The following is a 15,701-nucleotide window of genomic DNA, read 5'->3' as shown; positions in this document are numbered from 1 at the left end:
ACTTTGGATATTTCATGCTGTGAGAGCGCTAGATGGCTTCAGGGGAAGAGTCTAAACACTGATGAATGTCACCAGTAGGAATTTTTGTTAAGACTTCTTTCACAGAGCAGAACAGACCCAAGATCTGGATGTAAACACTGTCAACCCAAACATATACAGTCTGATTGGGGGGAACACAGAGTGCAAAACACCTGAACACATCTCGCTCTCCATCTGGATGAGCATTGATGGACACTGCCAACATATGCACATACCAGACCACACAAAGAGCCAGAGTTCCTGCAATGTTATCAGCTGAATTAATAAACCTTTATCACACAAAGAGAAACAAACAGAAAGTAAATTACGTGTTCTAGCCTGCAGAACTAAACAGGAAGACAGAGGTGGGAGATTACAGAAAAAAACACAGACTCCTCAGACGGTCTTTGTTTCTAAGGTACAGGATCTTCGGATGTGGACCTTGTCGCAAGCATCAAATTTAAAATGAGCGAATATTTGCAAAAATACAGTTTATCAGTTTGAACACATCTTTGTAGTTTCTTCAATTGCATATATGTTGAACAAGATTTGCAAATCATTGTATTCTGTTTTTATTTTTGTTTTACACAACGTCCCAACTACACTGGAATTGAGGTTGTTCATTTTGCCTTCGTGTGACAGGTCTTCTTTTTATTTAAAAATACACACCAAACCAGTCAGACCAATACAGGACCATAAAAGATTCAGTAGGAGAGATACAGTGCTGTGGAAAAGTAAGTAAACAGATTTGTTTCTGTTTTTCCTGTTTGTCCTATTTATAGTTTTCAGATCATAGCTGAAATGTAATAGACAAGGATAAACTCAGTTAATACAAAATGCAGGTTTTTTTTATTATTAAAGGAAAAAAGGCTACCAATACCAACGTAGCACTATGTTAAAAAGCATTAGCCACCTAAACCTAACAAATGAAATGGTACCGGGGCAGAGCCATCTCTGGGTGGACTGGACACTAAAGACACCTAGGGTTATGGGGTTGCGGGACAGCTGGACATCAAAGGTCAAAGTGTAGTCCTCTTGCTTCTTGTGTGGGTACTTGGGTCACGTCCAAGAGGGGTAATATCCTGCCTGGTGGCTCTCGGGAATGTGTGAGCCGCAGGGGCTGTTGGGCTTTGGTACATATCCCTCCCTCCAGATGGTTGTTTGCCTTCCCTACCTTGATCACTCCAAGTCCCAGCTGTGTCGGTGGGCAAGTGCCTACCGGCCGTGTTGGGGTTCACCCCTGCTTGGGGCTGGGGGGTCTTGCTGCTGGGAGGTGGTACAGAGCCTGGGCCTCTGGGGTTACTGGGTCCCGGGCTTAGCCTGTGCAGTGGGAGATGGCGGTGTGGCTGTGTTGAGTGGGCTTGGTGCCCTATGTCTCACCCTGTGCCTTTTGGACCTGTGGCCTGTTGTTCCTGTCCTTCACTGACGACCTACCTCTGGGTGTATGGCTGCCCTGGGGTGATTCCATGTGCCTGACTTTTGCGGCCTTCCAGAGCAAAGTCCACCTGTCTTTTGCTGCTCCTGGGTGCTGTGTGTTGCAGGCCTTCTGCTGTTCCGGCCACTCTAAGAATTGTGCACCTCAAGGTGAGAAACTCACACACATAAACCCACTCAACACAAACACACTTATTTCTAAACATACGCTTATGCACACATACACACACGTACACACCCACGCACACACACCCACGCACAAACACACAAATAATCCAAATGGTTGAAGGTTATACAAACACAGGTTAGTCTAACATCCATATGGCCTGCCTACTTTGATGCTGGATCCAGTCTTTATTTAATAAAGCCAATCATGCAGTTAGGAATCCATCTTGAGTTATCATTTTTGTAGAGCAAATCTGCCCTGGCAAATGTAGGGCACCAGCTTCTCTAAATGGTATGCCTGAAATGCTACAGGGCACGAGAAAATAATACAAACACAAAGGAATTCATTACTGCCACAAACACTTCTAGAAATGTCACAAAAAGGTCAAACCTTAGAGTTGTCTGCTAGGAATGCACTGCCCCTATAGATTCTGCTGCTGAATACAGAGAAACTAGATCTGCGATGACATCCAGTGTTTAAAACAGGAACTGAAGTGAATGCCACAACCGAGGGTAGAAAATCAAAGGGTTTGTATTTTTACCTGAATAATTAAATTCATCATCGATAACTTTGCTTTGTATTTACTCATATAATCTTATTCTGATATAATTTTATTTTTGATTATCTGAAACATTTAAGAGTGACACAAAAGCAAAAATAGAAGAAAGTTGCATGGGGGAAATACTTTTCACAGCTGGCATTGGATGTTTGTATGAACACAGGAAAGCCCATTGGTGAGCCTTCAGGATGTAAGTTGTTAAAGGTTGTGCTCACAGTGAGCTCTGTGAGATCTCAAATACATTTTTATGGTCCTTCAGCCCTCTGTTGTCACATCTGTTACATAACAGAGATTTTATTAATAAAACATTTTTAAACCAAGGCTTAAATTTGTTTACTTTAAATCATAAAATAATTCTCTTTTCAATTGTACAGCAACAACAGCCTGCTTGATACAGATTGGATGATGAAGGTTACGTGTTTATACACATACAATGTGGGTTATTTTGTGTGTCACTCAGGTGTCATGTGCCAGGATAGATATCAATCCCAGCATCTTCATGTGTTCATGTGTAAAAGGTCAACACCACCACCTGCTGGAATGGATTGGTTCTGTTTTTAATCAAAAACCTGTTTCACCTGTTGCTATGATTCTCTTTAAAACTACAGCTGCAGTAAAAACAAATATCAAAGCTAATGTTCATCTGTTTCATTGTGCCGAAACAAAAACACTTTTATGCAGAAGTTTAAGCTCTGGCTTTTAATACACCATTAAAAAAATTAGACTTAGTTGTAAACAATATTAATAATAATAAGAAGAATGCATTTTATTTATAAGCGCCTTTCAGGACACTAAAGGTCACTACACAAAAATAGGCCAACAGTCAATAAAATCAAACAATAAAAAAGTAAAATCCAATCAAAGATCAAAAATGGAAAATACATGTGAGTAGAGTTAAGAAAGATGGGAGAGGGAGGGGATGGATAGATGTAGAAGGTCAGACAGATATGGAGGGGAGAGATTGTGGATGGCCCTGAAAGTGAGAAGAAGAATTTTGAAAAATAATACGAGATTTGATCGGGAGTCAGTGAAGTTGCTTCAGGACTGGAGAGATGTGATTCTAGGAGGGGAGGGGGTTTGGGTGATGACCCGGGTAGCTGAGTTCTGGACTATCAGCAGCTTGTCAAAGGATTTATTGGGGAGATCAGAAAGAATAATGACTGTATTAATTTTATTTTGTAATAATTGCAATGAAGTCAGCAAATAGTGAGAGCCCTGTAATTAAAAGTGTTCTCCATATTCTTGGATCCGATTCTTGGATCACTTAAAAGAGAAAGTCAAAGATTGAATGGGATGCCAAAGTAATATCTGGACCGTTTCAAGATTTTTCAGGTAAATTTGATCTGAACCAGGAGCCAGTTAAGTGACTTTAAACATTGAGTCATATTTTAATATGTCTGTATTTCGGTAAGAACTCTGGATGTTCTTCCTCATCAACTGACAACAAACAACAAATGTCAGCAGATATATCCACATCCACTGTATCAAAATGATTTATAATGTATTTACCATTAATCTTGCAACAAAACCCGAGGGTAAATAAATGTAGAATCACACAATAACCTGCACTGTGCTTCATATTAAAATCATATTATTAAAAAACAACTATAAAGAGCTACCTTTGGTTTGGCTTGACCTTTCATTTCCTCTTGATGAAAAGGTAAATAGTGACAGGAAAATTAGTGTTGGCTATTGCAGAAGTTCTTAACCGAAGTTCTTAACATTCAGAATCAATTTTACAAAATAACAACAGGTAAAGTAAAAATTACATTAAAAAGTACTACAACAATTTATCAGAGATCTTAACATTTTTGTGCCTACAGGGGATTTCTGACTTCAGAGAAACTGTGATCAATTGTTTTTGACATTTGTAGTGGAGTTTAATACATTATTGTATCCTCTTGAGACAAAACAAAATTGCCTATAACAATAGTTTGGAAAATAGTTGTTAAAATGAAATACAATAAAAATGTTATATCACTAAACAGTACAGTCATTACTTTTCCTGAACTTTGAGGGAACCTTCAGTAAACTTTTCTGGAACTTACTTTGGGAAGCTTACTTGGTATTTTACAGAACTTTAAAAGGACCTTTCTGGAATTTACCAGGTACTTTCATGGAACTTTAATAGCACTGACCTGAAAAGCTTCATAAAAAGTTCTGAAAGTACCTAGTAGTTCCCTAAAAGTTCTGTAACTCAGACGTTTCAAGAAAGTTTGATAAAAAGTTCTGAAAAGTACCTACCAAATTCAATAAAAGTTTTAGAAAGTACCTGTTAAGTTCCAGATAGTACCTGTAAAGTTCTGGAAGAGGTCCTGGACAGTACTCTTGAAGTTCAAGTATGAGCTGTAATGTGTTTTGTGACCAATTATTTAATATTTATTGCTTTCTTCCTCTTCATTAAGTTTCAGTTATTGGTTGCAAGTCTTCTGATCTTCATTGTAACAGATTTGATGGTGTATGGGACTCCACTCTGCCTCCAGGTGTCCCAAAGGATGTGAGTTCTCCCGCCTTGGTTCTGGTCCCCATCTTCGGGGGAACCGTTGAGGTTCGCCAGCCCGCACTGGTTGAACCACCACCCTGTGTGGTTGTGCAGAATGCTACAGCTCTCCACCGTCCTGTTGGCAAAGCTGCATGAAGGGTTGCACCCATCATTGTCCACATCTGAGGCGCTAAATGGAGCCGTGTCCTGGTTCTGCTCCTGATCATAGCCACGAAAAGCATCACCTGCACAAAAACACACACGTGCACATAATCATAGATGACTTATTACAAGCAGTACCTCAGTTAGGAATGATTTTTTTCATACCAGCACTGCCTGCATATCTGCCCAGGTGGATTCTGAAGAACTGGTTTTCATTATCAAGGCGGAAGTCATCATATGATGCATAAGACGTGATATCGTTGTTGGACACTAGAGCTATGTGAAGTTGAAAGCGGGCATCTTTCTGGTTGACAATGTGAAAAACCTTCTTTAGACCCAACCAGTGTTCCCCTACAGATGCAGAGGTAAACAAAGAGAAACATTGTCAGGTTCTTTTTCAACTTTTAGTTTTTCCTTATTTAATAAGTTACAACTAACCACACAGAAAAAAAAAAACTTGGACGTATCTTCTCACTTTCTTGCATTTCTATAAGTTGATTTAAAAAATGCTTTAAAGTAAACCTGATTCTTGAAAAATATTGAATGCCTGCATGCACAACCTGCAAGGTTTCCGAAGCCATCAACGTAATCAGCCCACGACCGTTTGAAGTCATTTAATCCATCAGACCTCCTCTGCATCACTGTCCACCCACCTTCCATGTAGTCCATTTCACAGAACACCTGCAGAACACTCTTTTCGGTTTGAATGATGTAATTAGCAGACTGTAAATGACTGAATCAATTTTGTACCTCGAAAGAAGAATCTGTTTCCTCTGGATGGATTATATAAATACCGCTGGGGATCTTTGGGACAACTGACATCAAGCTGTCCTTAATGTCGCTGCAGTCTCGTCCTAATTGATAACACCAATGATCAAATTCAAGAAAAGGTTTTGATCCATTGCCACTAAGAACTAAATGGAATGTAGGGTTCCTTTCTGAAAAATTACTTTCTATACTAATAACACAGGTTTACACATCTGTCTAAACTCAGTGAGTCATGCAGTTTTTAAATCATTTAGAACTTTTACCTGATCTGACGTTATTTTTCTCAAGTGTCAACAAGCAAAGCTCGATTTCTTCAGAAATAAGTTAAGTAAATTCAGAATTATTCATACCCCTGGCTGGTTAGTTTCATTCAACCATGGAGTTTGTTGCTTATAGGAAATGAGGCAGGCATCTCTCAAAAGACAATAAAGCAATGTAAAAACAATTATCTCTTTTGAAACAAGTTCTTAATAATTAGAGGAAAAATTATTTTTGGCATTACAGCAATCAAGCCATTATAATTGATGAACAGCATTTTGCATGTTTCCGCTGGGATTTTAACATTTTATTGTTGATGGTGAGCTCCAAATCTTAGAAGTTGGAAAGCCTAGTTGCCACCATCCTCATCTTTAGCTCCCTCATAGATTATTTTAGTTTAAGTCAGGACTCTGGTTCGGCCACTCCAAAATATTAATATGAGGTACGTTTTCTTTAAATCTAAGCCTGCCTGGGGCATGAACAATTTTAGGCTTATCTGTAGGAAGATTATGTCCATTGAACTTTTTTCAAATTTTGTCACATGGCATCCACAAACTTAAACGTATGTATTGAGATTTTATTGATAGTACAGAACAAAATAGTGTTGTTTTACATTTTCTGAAAATAAAAGTCTGAAAAGAGTGGTTTGCATTTATAAAAATATATTTTCTATACAAAGACATGCCTGTTAGGTTAATTGGTCACTCTAAATTGCCCTTAGGTGTATGAATGAGTGTGTGCACTGCCCTGTGATGGACTGGCGATCTGTCCAGGATGTACCCCACCTCTCACCCATAGACTGCTGGAGAAAGGCACCAGTTTCCCCGTGACCCACTATGGAATAAGTGGTAGAAAATGACTGACTGACTGACTTTAAAAAATCTTCACTGAGAGCAACGTTCCATGTTTGTCTGTTCAAACTTGGCAATAAAGCTGATTCTGAATGTGATTCTGATATTCAGCCCAACTAAGCCTAAACTTTATATAACCACCTTTTTCTCCAATTATCGCTGCAGGCTTTTTGTGTCTCTACCAGTTTGCACATTAGGAAACTGAAACCTCTGCTAACGGTTCAATTCATTTATAAGATATTAAAATTCAAGCTTTGTCAAAAATACCTTTACTGACTTGACCTTGATTATGAAACATGAATGTGCTGTCATGATTTTGAGATGTTTGGGTTGATTTTCAGCATCTCTTTATTACTCTTCAGGTCTTGCCTATGATCGTTATTTTTTATGTTCTCTAGTTGGTGCTTTATTAGTCATTAGGTTTGGTTTCTTATTGAGTTTTGTAGTCTGTCCACAGTTCATTTTTAGTTCTGTTATTTCTTTCAGACCTTTCCTTTAGTTAGATTGTGCCCTTGTATTTCTGTTTTGTTTCCAGTCATGTTTAGGTTCCACTCTCAGCCTTTGCCACCCTAATCAGCTTTATTCAGACCACCTGTTTCATGGCAATCAGTCTCCTTGTTTTCACCTGTGCCATCCACTATATATACTCTTTGGTACTGTTTGCTCCTCGCTTGTTCATACTGTTAGCCATGCCAAGCCTGTCCATCTTCTAGACTGTTTCTGTCACGTCAAACCTGGCTGTCTTACTATTATTAAACTTGTTTCTACTCACCGTTCTGCTGCTGCCTGCCTGTCTGTATTCTGAGTCCACTCCAAGAACCACATCCTCTGACGTGTGCCATGTAATGTCCTAGAGCAGGACCCAAATGCAGGGAGGAGGCAGGTGCTGGCAGGTTAAACAGTTTTACTTAAAAAAAGAAAATGAAAAACGTACAAAAAAAACCAAAGTCAAGAAGATAATCAAAACTAATACAGCACAAGAGGACCACAAGGAAACATTTTGGTGTGAATAACAGGCTGATCTGAACAACTGAGGTATATTTCAGATGGAGAGCTGATTAATGAACAGGAAGCAGGTGGTTGATTAGAAACTGGGTGCATCTGTGACCAAAAGAAAGTTGCCTTGCAGTATCGTTGCCTTGTAGCAAGAAGGTCCTCTTTCTGCATGGAGTTTGCATGTTCTCCCCGTGCATGAGTGGTACTCTCTCCGGGTACTCCGGTTTCCTCTCACAGTCCAAAAACATGATTGTTAGGTTAATTGGTATCTCTAAATTGCCCTTAAGGACAAATGGGTTTGTACATGGTTGTTTGTCCTGTGTGTCTCTGTGTTCCCCTGCGATGGACTGGCCGCGTGTCCGTGACCCAGTATGGAATAAGCGGGTATAGAAAAAGGATGGATGAATGAATGGAAGGAAGGATTTTTATTCAGAGGTGTCATGGTAAATGTGTCTGAATACAAATGCACATCCCACTTTTCACATTTGTAAAAACGTTTTACTTCCACTTTCTGTTGGCTGTGTCACATAAAATCCCAAATAAATACTTTGAAGTTTGTGGTTATAATGTGACAAAATGTGAAAAAGTCCAAGCTGTGACCTTTGTAACACTTTAATCTGTACGATGTATAATGAAACTTGTGGTTTACCGTGGGATTGCACAGGTTTTATTGAGTACATCTCAGTGTTGCTTCTCTGGACCTCGGAGCTGAGCAACTGCACTTTGCTCATCAGTTCCATAACCTGGAAATGTGACACCGCAGGACTCACAGCTGGCCAGTTATATCTTTCAAAGATTCACCATCAAACTAGAAAATCCAAACCAGACTTTACCTGACTGCTTACAACGTCCAGAGCTCTCTGCTGCTCCTCCATCATATCCCTGATCAGCTTGCGGGTGCTACGACCAAACGCCAGAAGAGACTGTTGTAACTGGCCTGCAGACACGGAAAAAGACATGCTTAGCAACACGTATTGATAATAGAACTAGCAATATGACGAGAACAGGAAAAAAACTTCACCACAGATTGAGTGTTTCTCATCCCGGAGGAGCTTGACGGTGATGTCACATGGGATGGAGCAAGCATCCTGACCTTTGGCCTGCCTGAAAGCTTTCTGGCCTTTGACGGAAGCATCAGATAATTCCTCCCTGACACTTTCTGATTGGTTTAAATGGCCAATGATACCTTCAGTCTAGTGATAAACAGAAGACACATCACACATGCCTGCCTGCTATATTATAAAATGTCTGTTAATAAAAGGTAATTTTGAAACATTCTCACCCCATTTTTCATGTTAGGCTAACTTTTACAAAATTTGCTGTTCATTTTTTAGCGTGCAACTTTATAAACGGTACTTAATGACGTAATACTCAGATAATAAACCTCGGATAACAAACAAATAATTGAAATGATACAATACATTTATATATTATGGTTAGGTACATGGGTACAAAATGGTTCGTTTACAGACAAAATGGAAGAAGGTAGGGATGAAATAGCAGCAAGTTTGAGTGAAATGGAGGGTAAGAATTGGCAACTGGGATATATAGTAATTTGCATAATTTTTTTTTATATGTAATCAAAAATTAGATTATAATATCCTGTTAAAGATTGTCTGAAGCGATGATTTCCTTAGACCTTAATTCAAATATTTTTTATTAAAATAATGTGCTTTTTCGGGGGCTAATTTCTGACTTGATAAAAAAAAAAAACATCCTTGATTTGAATTTAAAACATTTATCTCAAGAAAATCTGTATATCTTTCTAGGATGCAACTTATTTCACCTAACAATGACGCACATATACACAAAAAAGCAGCTTTTAGTGGGTGTTTGGGCCTCTCGCTAGACAGCTTATAAATTCTGCCTTCCATAAAGGCACATTTCATAATACAAAAATTTTGAAAAAGAAGAAAATGTTTCAACATGCATATAGTACATACTGTGTAGAAAACTGGCTGAAGCAAGAGCAGCAGGAGGACAGTTGTTGCCCACATAATTTCAGTCCAACTGTGACTACTTCCTCTCGAAGTGAAGCAGCGAAGCTTGTTCCACCAGCAGAAGCTTCTTCATTTATTCCTATTTTTTTCCACAGACTATCCACATCTACTGTTTGTACTCCACAACCCCTTTTCACTTTCTCCTCGCTTTTTCTCGCACGTCATGTGACAGTGGGAGTGAATGATAGCGATTACTCCCACTTTCTTGTAAACTCCCATTACGTCATCCCTGCTAGAAAAGGTTGTTGATAAAAGTCTGATTTTGTTTCCCAGAAAGAGCTGAATGTGCAGATTCTAGAGTCGTGTTGGAATAGTTACCTTCCTCTGTGGTGTGTCTCTTAACCAGGCAGTGTTGTTCTAAAGGTTACATCCTGCCTCCAACATGAGAAACAGATGTGGGAAGGAAAAATGTGCAACTTCTTTTATTGAACCCCCTGTCTCTGCTTGTGTCCTTGTGTGGGAGCTGCAGCTGCAGGTAGGGTGCAGATAGAGCAGGTAGTCTTTGTTGCTTGTGTGCATATTTCCTCCAACCCTGAGCACTGAGTCTTCAGTCTCCAACAGTCAGACCAATTTCTCCAGTTTCCTGGGGATTTAAGCAGAGAAGAAAGTAAAAAGAAAAGGACAGAAACAAATGCCACGCAGAATCCAACTGGAGTCTGTCGCTTCCTTGGAAAATGTTGCTGAGAGTGCCAACAGAAAGGACTCTCTGTTGTTCTAGGCCTCTGGGAGTCTGCAGCCATAGACAAAAAGAGGAATGTGTAAAAAAGCATGGTGCTTTAGCCTCAGGGAGCCCACATCTGTGCAATTTTACATGCTGCTCTAAAACAGTGTGCATGTCAATAATGGGTGAACTCATGAAGATCAAAGAATTAAACAAGATGGATTTTTGTAATTAACCTTTTTACTTTGATACACCTCAATGAAAGGCAGTTTAACCAAATGGACAGAGGTTTGTTGATGGGACATGAGAAACAACAGAAAAGTCCAGGCGTTATGAATACATATAAAGGCATGTAGACGAGGTTTTTTAGCCCTGACTATTTTATCTCTGTGGACAGTCTTTTCCACAAGTTCTTAAAGGTTGTAACTCTGTTTTTTTTAATGCAAACTTGATTTACTTTTTAAGCCTCATAGACTCGTTTAATTTGCAGAGTGGGTCTGGGCCGACACAGGATCAGAGGCACAGAGTGGACCTTGAGTTATGTTTAAATTTAACTGTCTTCAGCTTGCAGATCTGTGACCCTGTAACCATATGCTTGTCTTGTTTGACGTTGTCCCCTGGTAACACTTTTAAAACCAGCACTCCTGTTCAGCAAGTGCTTATCATCAACTCTTCCACTGTTGTGCAGTTCGCTAACCTCTTCATTTAAAAATATGTCATGCCTGAGACTGTATGTCATAATACAAATTACCTTAGCTCTTAGATACATTTCACCTGCCAGACTCTGTTTGAACACTGTCGCTCCACTGAAACCCAGGTTGTCTAAAACAAAGTCTGAGCTGGCAAATGCTGACAGTGGTAGATTTGAGGAAACTGTAGTAGAACGTTATCTGAAATGTCATGGAGGGGCAGTGGCACAAGCACCAGATAAAAAATATAACGTATCTGTCAGTGGCACCCCCTGGTTGCTGTTGAGAATAGAGGGACTATCTTCTGTGTACTGTGCGGGACAGTACAGCATTTTATCTTGCCCCGAGATTTTAGATGTTTTTGCTCTATTTTGATTAATTGTGGACTGTAAAAGGAGGAGCTCATCCAGGGCGCCATATATGCAAGAACCACCACTGAGAACAGCTGTTCACTGTTAACTACTTCAGATCTCTCCAGTGAATGTCAGTGCTATCTAATCAACATTAAACAATCTGACAGAATTTGTAGAATTAAAATGAGCCCAATACGTCATACTATCTTCTTTTGATGTGAATAAACAACTGCTATTAGTTGTCCATAAATATTGTTACATTTTGAAGAGTAAGGCAAAAATGCTATTAATCAAGGAACAAACATAAAGGAAGAGCTGTAATTTGCTATAAAAACAATTTTGTGACAAAGTTATGCACGTCTGCAAAGCTGATTACAAAATATTGTTCTTTCTATTCTTTCATCTTTTATTCAGGTGGCAAAGTGTTGCATGACAGAAAAGACATAGATATAGACCACCAGAGAAACATTTACATTTCCGCCTCAGGATTTAATTCCCATTTGACAAAAAAAAAAACAGAAGAAACAACAATGAAATAGAGACGCTGCCATCTTTTGTCCACTAAAGTGTATCACAGTAATGTTGTTGCCCTGCAATCTGTTGCTAAATCTGTGTTCTGCATGTTAAAAAAAAGCTATATTAAAAAAGCTGATCAAAATTTTTGTTAATAACTCAACTAAATACGACTTATATGAATCTAAACTGTGCGACAATATGACAAAACACTAAACACTAGATTATGTGCCTGAATTTATTATCTTTAACATTAGCAGACCCGCTGATGTCCTATTTGTTTTCCAGCTGACCTCTACTGCATGATGTTTGGCTATGTGTTAATTGTGTTTAAAGTGGATTAGCTTAGATTTAATCACTCTAGACAGAGTCTAGAACCACATGTCAACTCTCTGACTCAAAGCCCCTGCTACATAAACCGTGTTTTGCAGTTTGAATGCATGTAACAAACCTCAAGAAGGCAACAATGAAAATGCTGGATCGGTGTTTCTTGACAAAATGATCCATTCATTCCACCATTAAACACAGACATATTGTACATGACACGTTTCTACTGTGCAGAGAAGAGGGTTTAACTTCTCTGACCTTTTCTTCACCCTCAGTGATTGCAGCTGCCTCATGAAACAAGGATAAGGAGAAGTCATAGTACCTATCAGTCACACTGTGACTGCTTTAGGTCGCATTGTGTTGCTATCCTCTTTTTGTAGAGGGAACAAAGAGAGGACATTTTGCCAGTGTCTCACACTGTGTTATTGTTTTCATTTGTCACTGATGTAAGAAAAAAAACTCTCAACCCTTTAATATCTTAAACAGAGCAGACTGGTTTAACCAGATTTACTGAATACGTCTTCAAATTTGAACTAAAATGGAGCACAACTGCAAAAACAGAAAACATAATAGAGTCTGCTAGAGTTTAAAAAGAAATGTAGTTTTTAAATTGTTAAGCAACACATTCAGGATGTCTCTATCTTGCTTTTTCATATTGTTTAGTAAACCTTTCTTGCAAAAGTAATCTATTTGCTTTAGAAAAAACAAATACCCAAACATGCCTCCACTGCCAAAAACATTTTTTTTTGTTTTTTTGTATATTGTTGGCATGAACAAAATATTTGCAATAATAGAGATCCACAATTCGACTTTAACTGACTAATACAGTTTCCAGGATTCTTTTGAGACCTGACCTGCTTTTTTCAAATTTTCCACATTCAGATTTTTTGTCTGAGGTGTGTAACACTTACACATAATGTGTGTATCTCTTTTAATTAAATTTTTACATGAAAAAAGTGGGAGTAGCTAATTGTGACCAATTTAAAGAATGGGAATAAATTCAGATTTTTCAGTATTTGACCTCCTGGTCATCCTTCTGGGCCAAGAAAGAGAAAATTTGCAGATTCTGTTTTGCATCAGCGCCACGTTTATAAGAGTTCATTTACAGTATGTCCAGAACAACCTATATTATATTATACAAAGACAGAATGCCATGTGGATGTTTGAGTTCCATCAATAAGTCAAAAAATAAATATTTATATATGTGAGAATTTAAGTACAGTTAATTATTTCAACACATACATTGAATATATAAAAACATTTACATAAATATTGAGTTAAACAGATAAATGGAAAAATATATAACTACCGTAAATTCCGGATTATAACCCACTACTTTTTCACACACTTTGAACACTGCGACCGATACAACAGTGTGGCTAATGCTGTTATGATTTGTGGGTGTTTTGGGGTTTTGTTGGTCTTATTTCACAGTTGAAGTTCTGAATCATGTTTCTGTTCATTATTTTTCTGGTCATGTTTCTATTAGTTTGTATCCTTGGATTTTCGTTCTGCTCAAGCCACATTTTGAGTGTCAATTATCTTTATTTGGTTCACCTGCTCCAAGCTAATCTGTCTCCTTGCTCCACCTGGTTCACACTCCATATATACACACCTGTTCTGTTTATTCCTCGCGGAAACATTTTCAAATCATGCTCAAGTCTTGCTTTCAGATCATGCTCATGTCTTGTGTTTTCATCATGCCAAGCCTGTCTTGCCAACCTTCCCATGTCTGTTTTTGGCTGCCTGTTTATTGTTTTGGTTCCTGCCTCTTCTTTTGAGTGAGTTTTTTTGTTATTAAATCTTCTTCTCTTACCGTCATTGTGCCTGCTTTTCTGTATTCTGGGGTCCTTCGTTGTACCACGCCTGACAAATGCATGTTTTTTTTCATGCCGCCAAAAACATTTTGCCTGGTAACAGTAGAGCAATCATATTGATGAGTAGTTCAAAGAGGTCCAATGAACTTGTGCAATAAATCAAGAGCACTTTCACAATTCAATTACCGGTATTTTAAATCAGACATTTATATTCACCCTCATCAACATGAAAAATCACCAACAGGTTTCGAAAGGCTGGACTGCTGCGTGATTAAGGGGACCGGGTGCACTCAAGTGAGAGCGTCAACGAAGAGGCTGAAGTTAGTGACGAGATCCTGAGGCTGTTCAATTTGGACACTGAAGAACAGGACTTTGATGGTTTCAGTGCGCAGGAAGAAGATGAAGAAGGCGCTCAATGACATTTGACCTGGTTAGCTGCAGTGTATATCAGTTAGGAGATATTGGAATGTTGTTCGTGCACTGTTCAGTAAAAAAGCACTAGCAATGAAATTTGTGTGTTACTGATGACGTATGTATATTTAAAGGTAGCCGTGTTAGCCACTATTCAAAACAAAGCATTTGCAATATGCATTTGTTTATATTACTATATGGATTAAGTTGAAAGATAAAAATTCCTCATGTGTAAAATCTTTGTGTAAATCATATTACAACGTGGGACGCCCGCGGCTTAACATCCGGTGTGGCCTGCACAAATACAAAATTGGTTTTCTTTCAAAAATTAGAGCATGTGGCTTTTAATCAGGTGCACTCTATAGTCCGGAATTTATGGTAAATAATTAATTGAAATGTGGTATTGTATGGTAAAACATAAATCAGCATTATAGCTGGTAAGGCTATGGATGTAGTGATTGGTGAGCAGTTATGTTGCTGTGCAGATCAACCAATCAGATGTTAGGGTGTGTTTGACAAGCCATAGTCACAGCTTAAATAATTTGCAATCAAATTTAGAAATGTTTGTTTCGAAATGTCTAAATAAAAAATATTGTATGGGGGCATGTTTGGCCCACCATATTATTGCTAAATGTTTGAATTTGTAATTATTAGAGACAAACTTTTTCATTGAACGGTGACACTTTTGGGTTATAAGTCATATGTTGATTCCTGGGACATTTATTTTTTGTTATTTTGATTTTCCTGCATAATCTAAAACCTCTTTAGAAAGTATAACAACCCAATATCATCTGGCTAAGTCACAGGCCAGCAAGTCAAGTTATCCGCTCTAGCAGCCAGTCTGTAACCAGCGGTATTGGATTATCGGAGAACATAGTGATGGCACAACTGAGTTGAGTGTGTTCTTTTCCAAGTGTCAAAAAAGTGGGATTTGCCATTTATTTTGATGACCACCAGTGTTTGAAATGAATGCCACTAACAATATATATTTTTTTATTTTTCGTATTCAAATTCTGAAGGACCATTTTACAACCCAATTATTAGAGACATTTCCAACCAGATGAATTTGCCTTTATTGTAAGAAAAGCTTTAGTGTAGAAGTTTAAATTACTTCATGATGGACTTTCAAACTGTAAATATAAAATTAATTGGCAAATGCTGAAGTAATTTTATGTGATTTTGACAGATATGAGTTTAAACATTAAATTATTTAATTGTGCTTAGTACATTTTTGAC

At 38.3% G+C, this 15,701-nt stretch overlaps 1 protein-coding gene across 1 annotated transcript; it reads right to left on the bottom strand.

The window, feature by feature from the left end:
- Nucleotides 1-2,861: 2,861 nt before the first annotated feature.
- On the bottom strand, nt 2,862-9,976 carry angptl5 (angiopoietin-like 5). The gene is made up of 8 exons (XM_047378844.1): nt 9,638-9,976; nt 8,716-8,887; nt 8,528-8,631; nt 8,344-8,437; nt 5,572-5,675; nt 5,382-5,502; nt 4,987-5,172; nt 2,862-4,904 (listed from the first exon to the last, which is right to left on the bottom strand). The coding sequence occupies exons 1-8, from the start codon at nt 9,689-9,691 to the stop codon at nt 4,585-4,587; spliced, it is 1,155 nt and encodes a 384-aa protein (XP_047234800.1). The 5' UTR covers nt 9,692-9,976; the 3' UTR covers nt 2,862-4,584.
- Between the last annotated feature and the right edge of the window lie 5,725 nt (nt 9,977-15,701).

This window comes from Girardinichthys multiradiatus, chromosome 11, assembly GCF_021462225.1.
Source record: "Girardinichthys multiradiatus isolate DD_20200921_A chromosome 11, DD_fGirMul_XY1, whole genome shotgun sequence".
Lineage (NCBI taxonomy): Eukaryota > Metazoa > Chordata > Actinopteri > Cyprinodontiformes > Goodeidae > Girardinichthys > Girardinichthys multiradiatus.
Note: the sequence above shows the minus strand (reverse complement) of the source record. Positions and strands in the feature narration are given on the sequence as shown.

Coding starts and splice junctions, on each gene's coding strand:
- angptl5 (XM_047378844.1), bottom strand. CDS start 9,691: ATGTGGGCAACAACTGTCCTCCTGCTGCTCTTGCTTCAGCCAGTTTTC. Junction 5,503..5,571: donor AAACAGATTCTTCTTTCGAG/GTACAAAATTGA, acceptor AGTGTTCTGCAG/GTGTTCTGTGAAATGGACTA. Junction 4,905..4,986: donor CAGATATGCAGGCAGTGCTG/GTATGAAAAAAA, acceptor GTTTTTGTGCAG/GTGATGCTTTTCGTGGCTAT.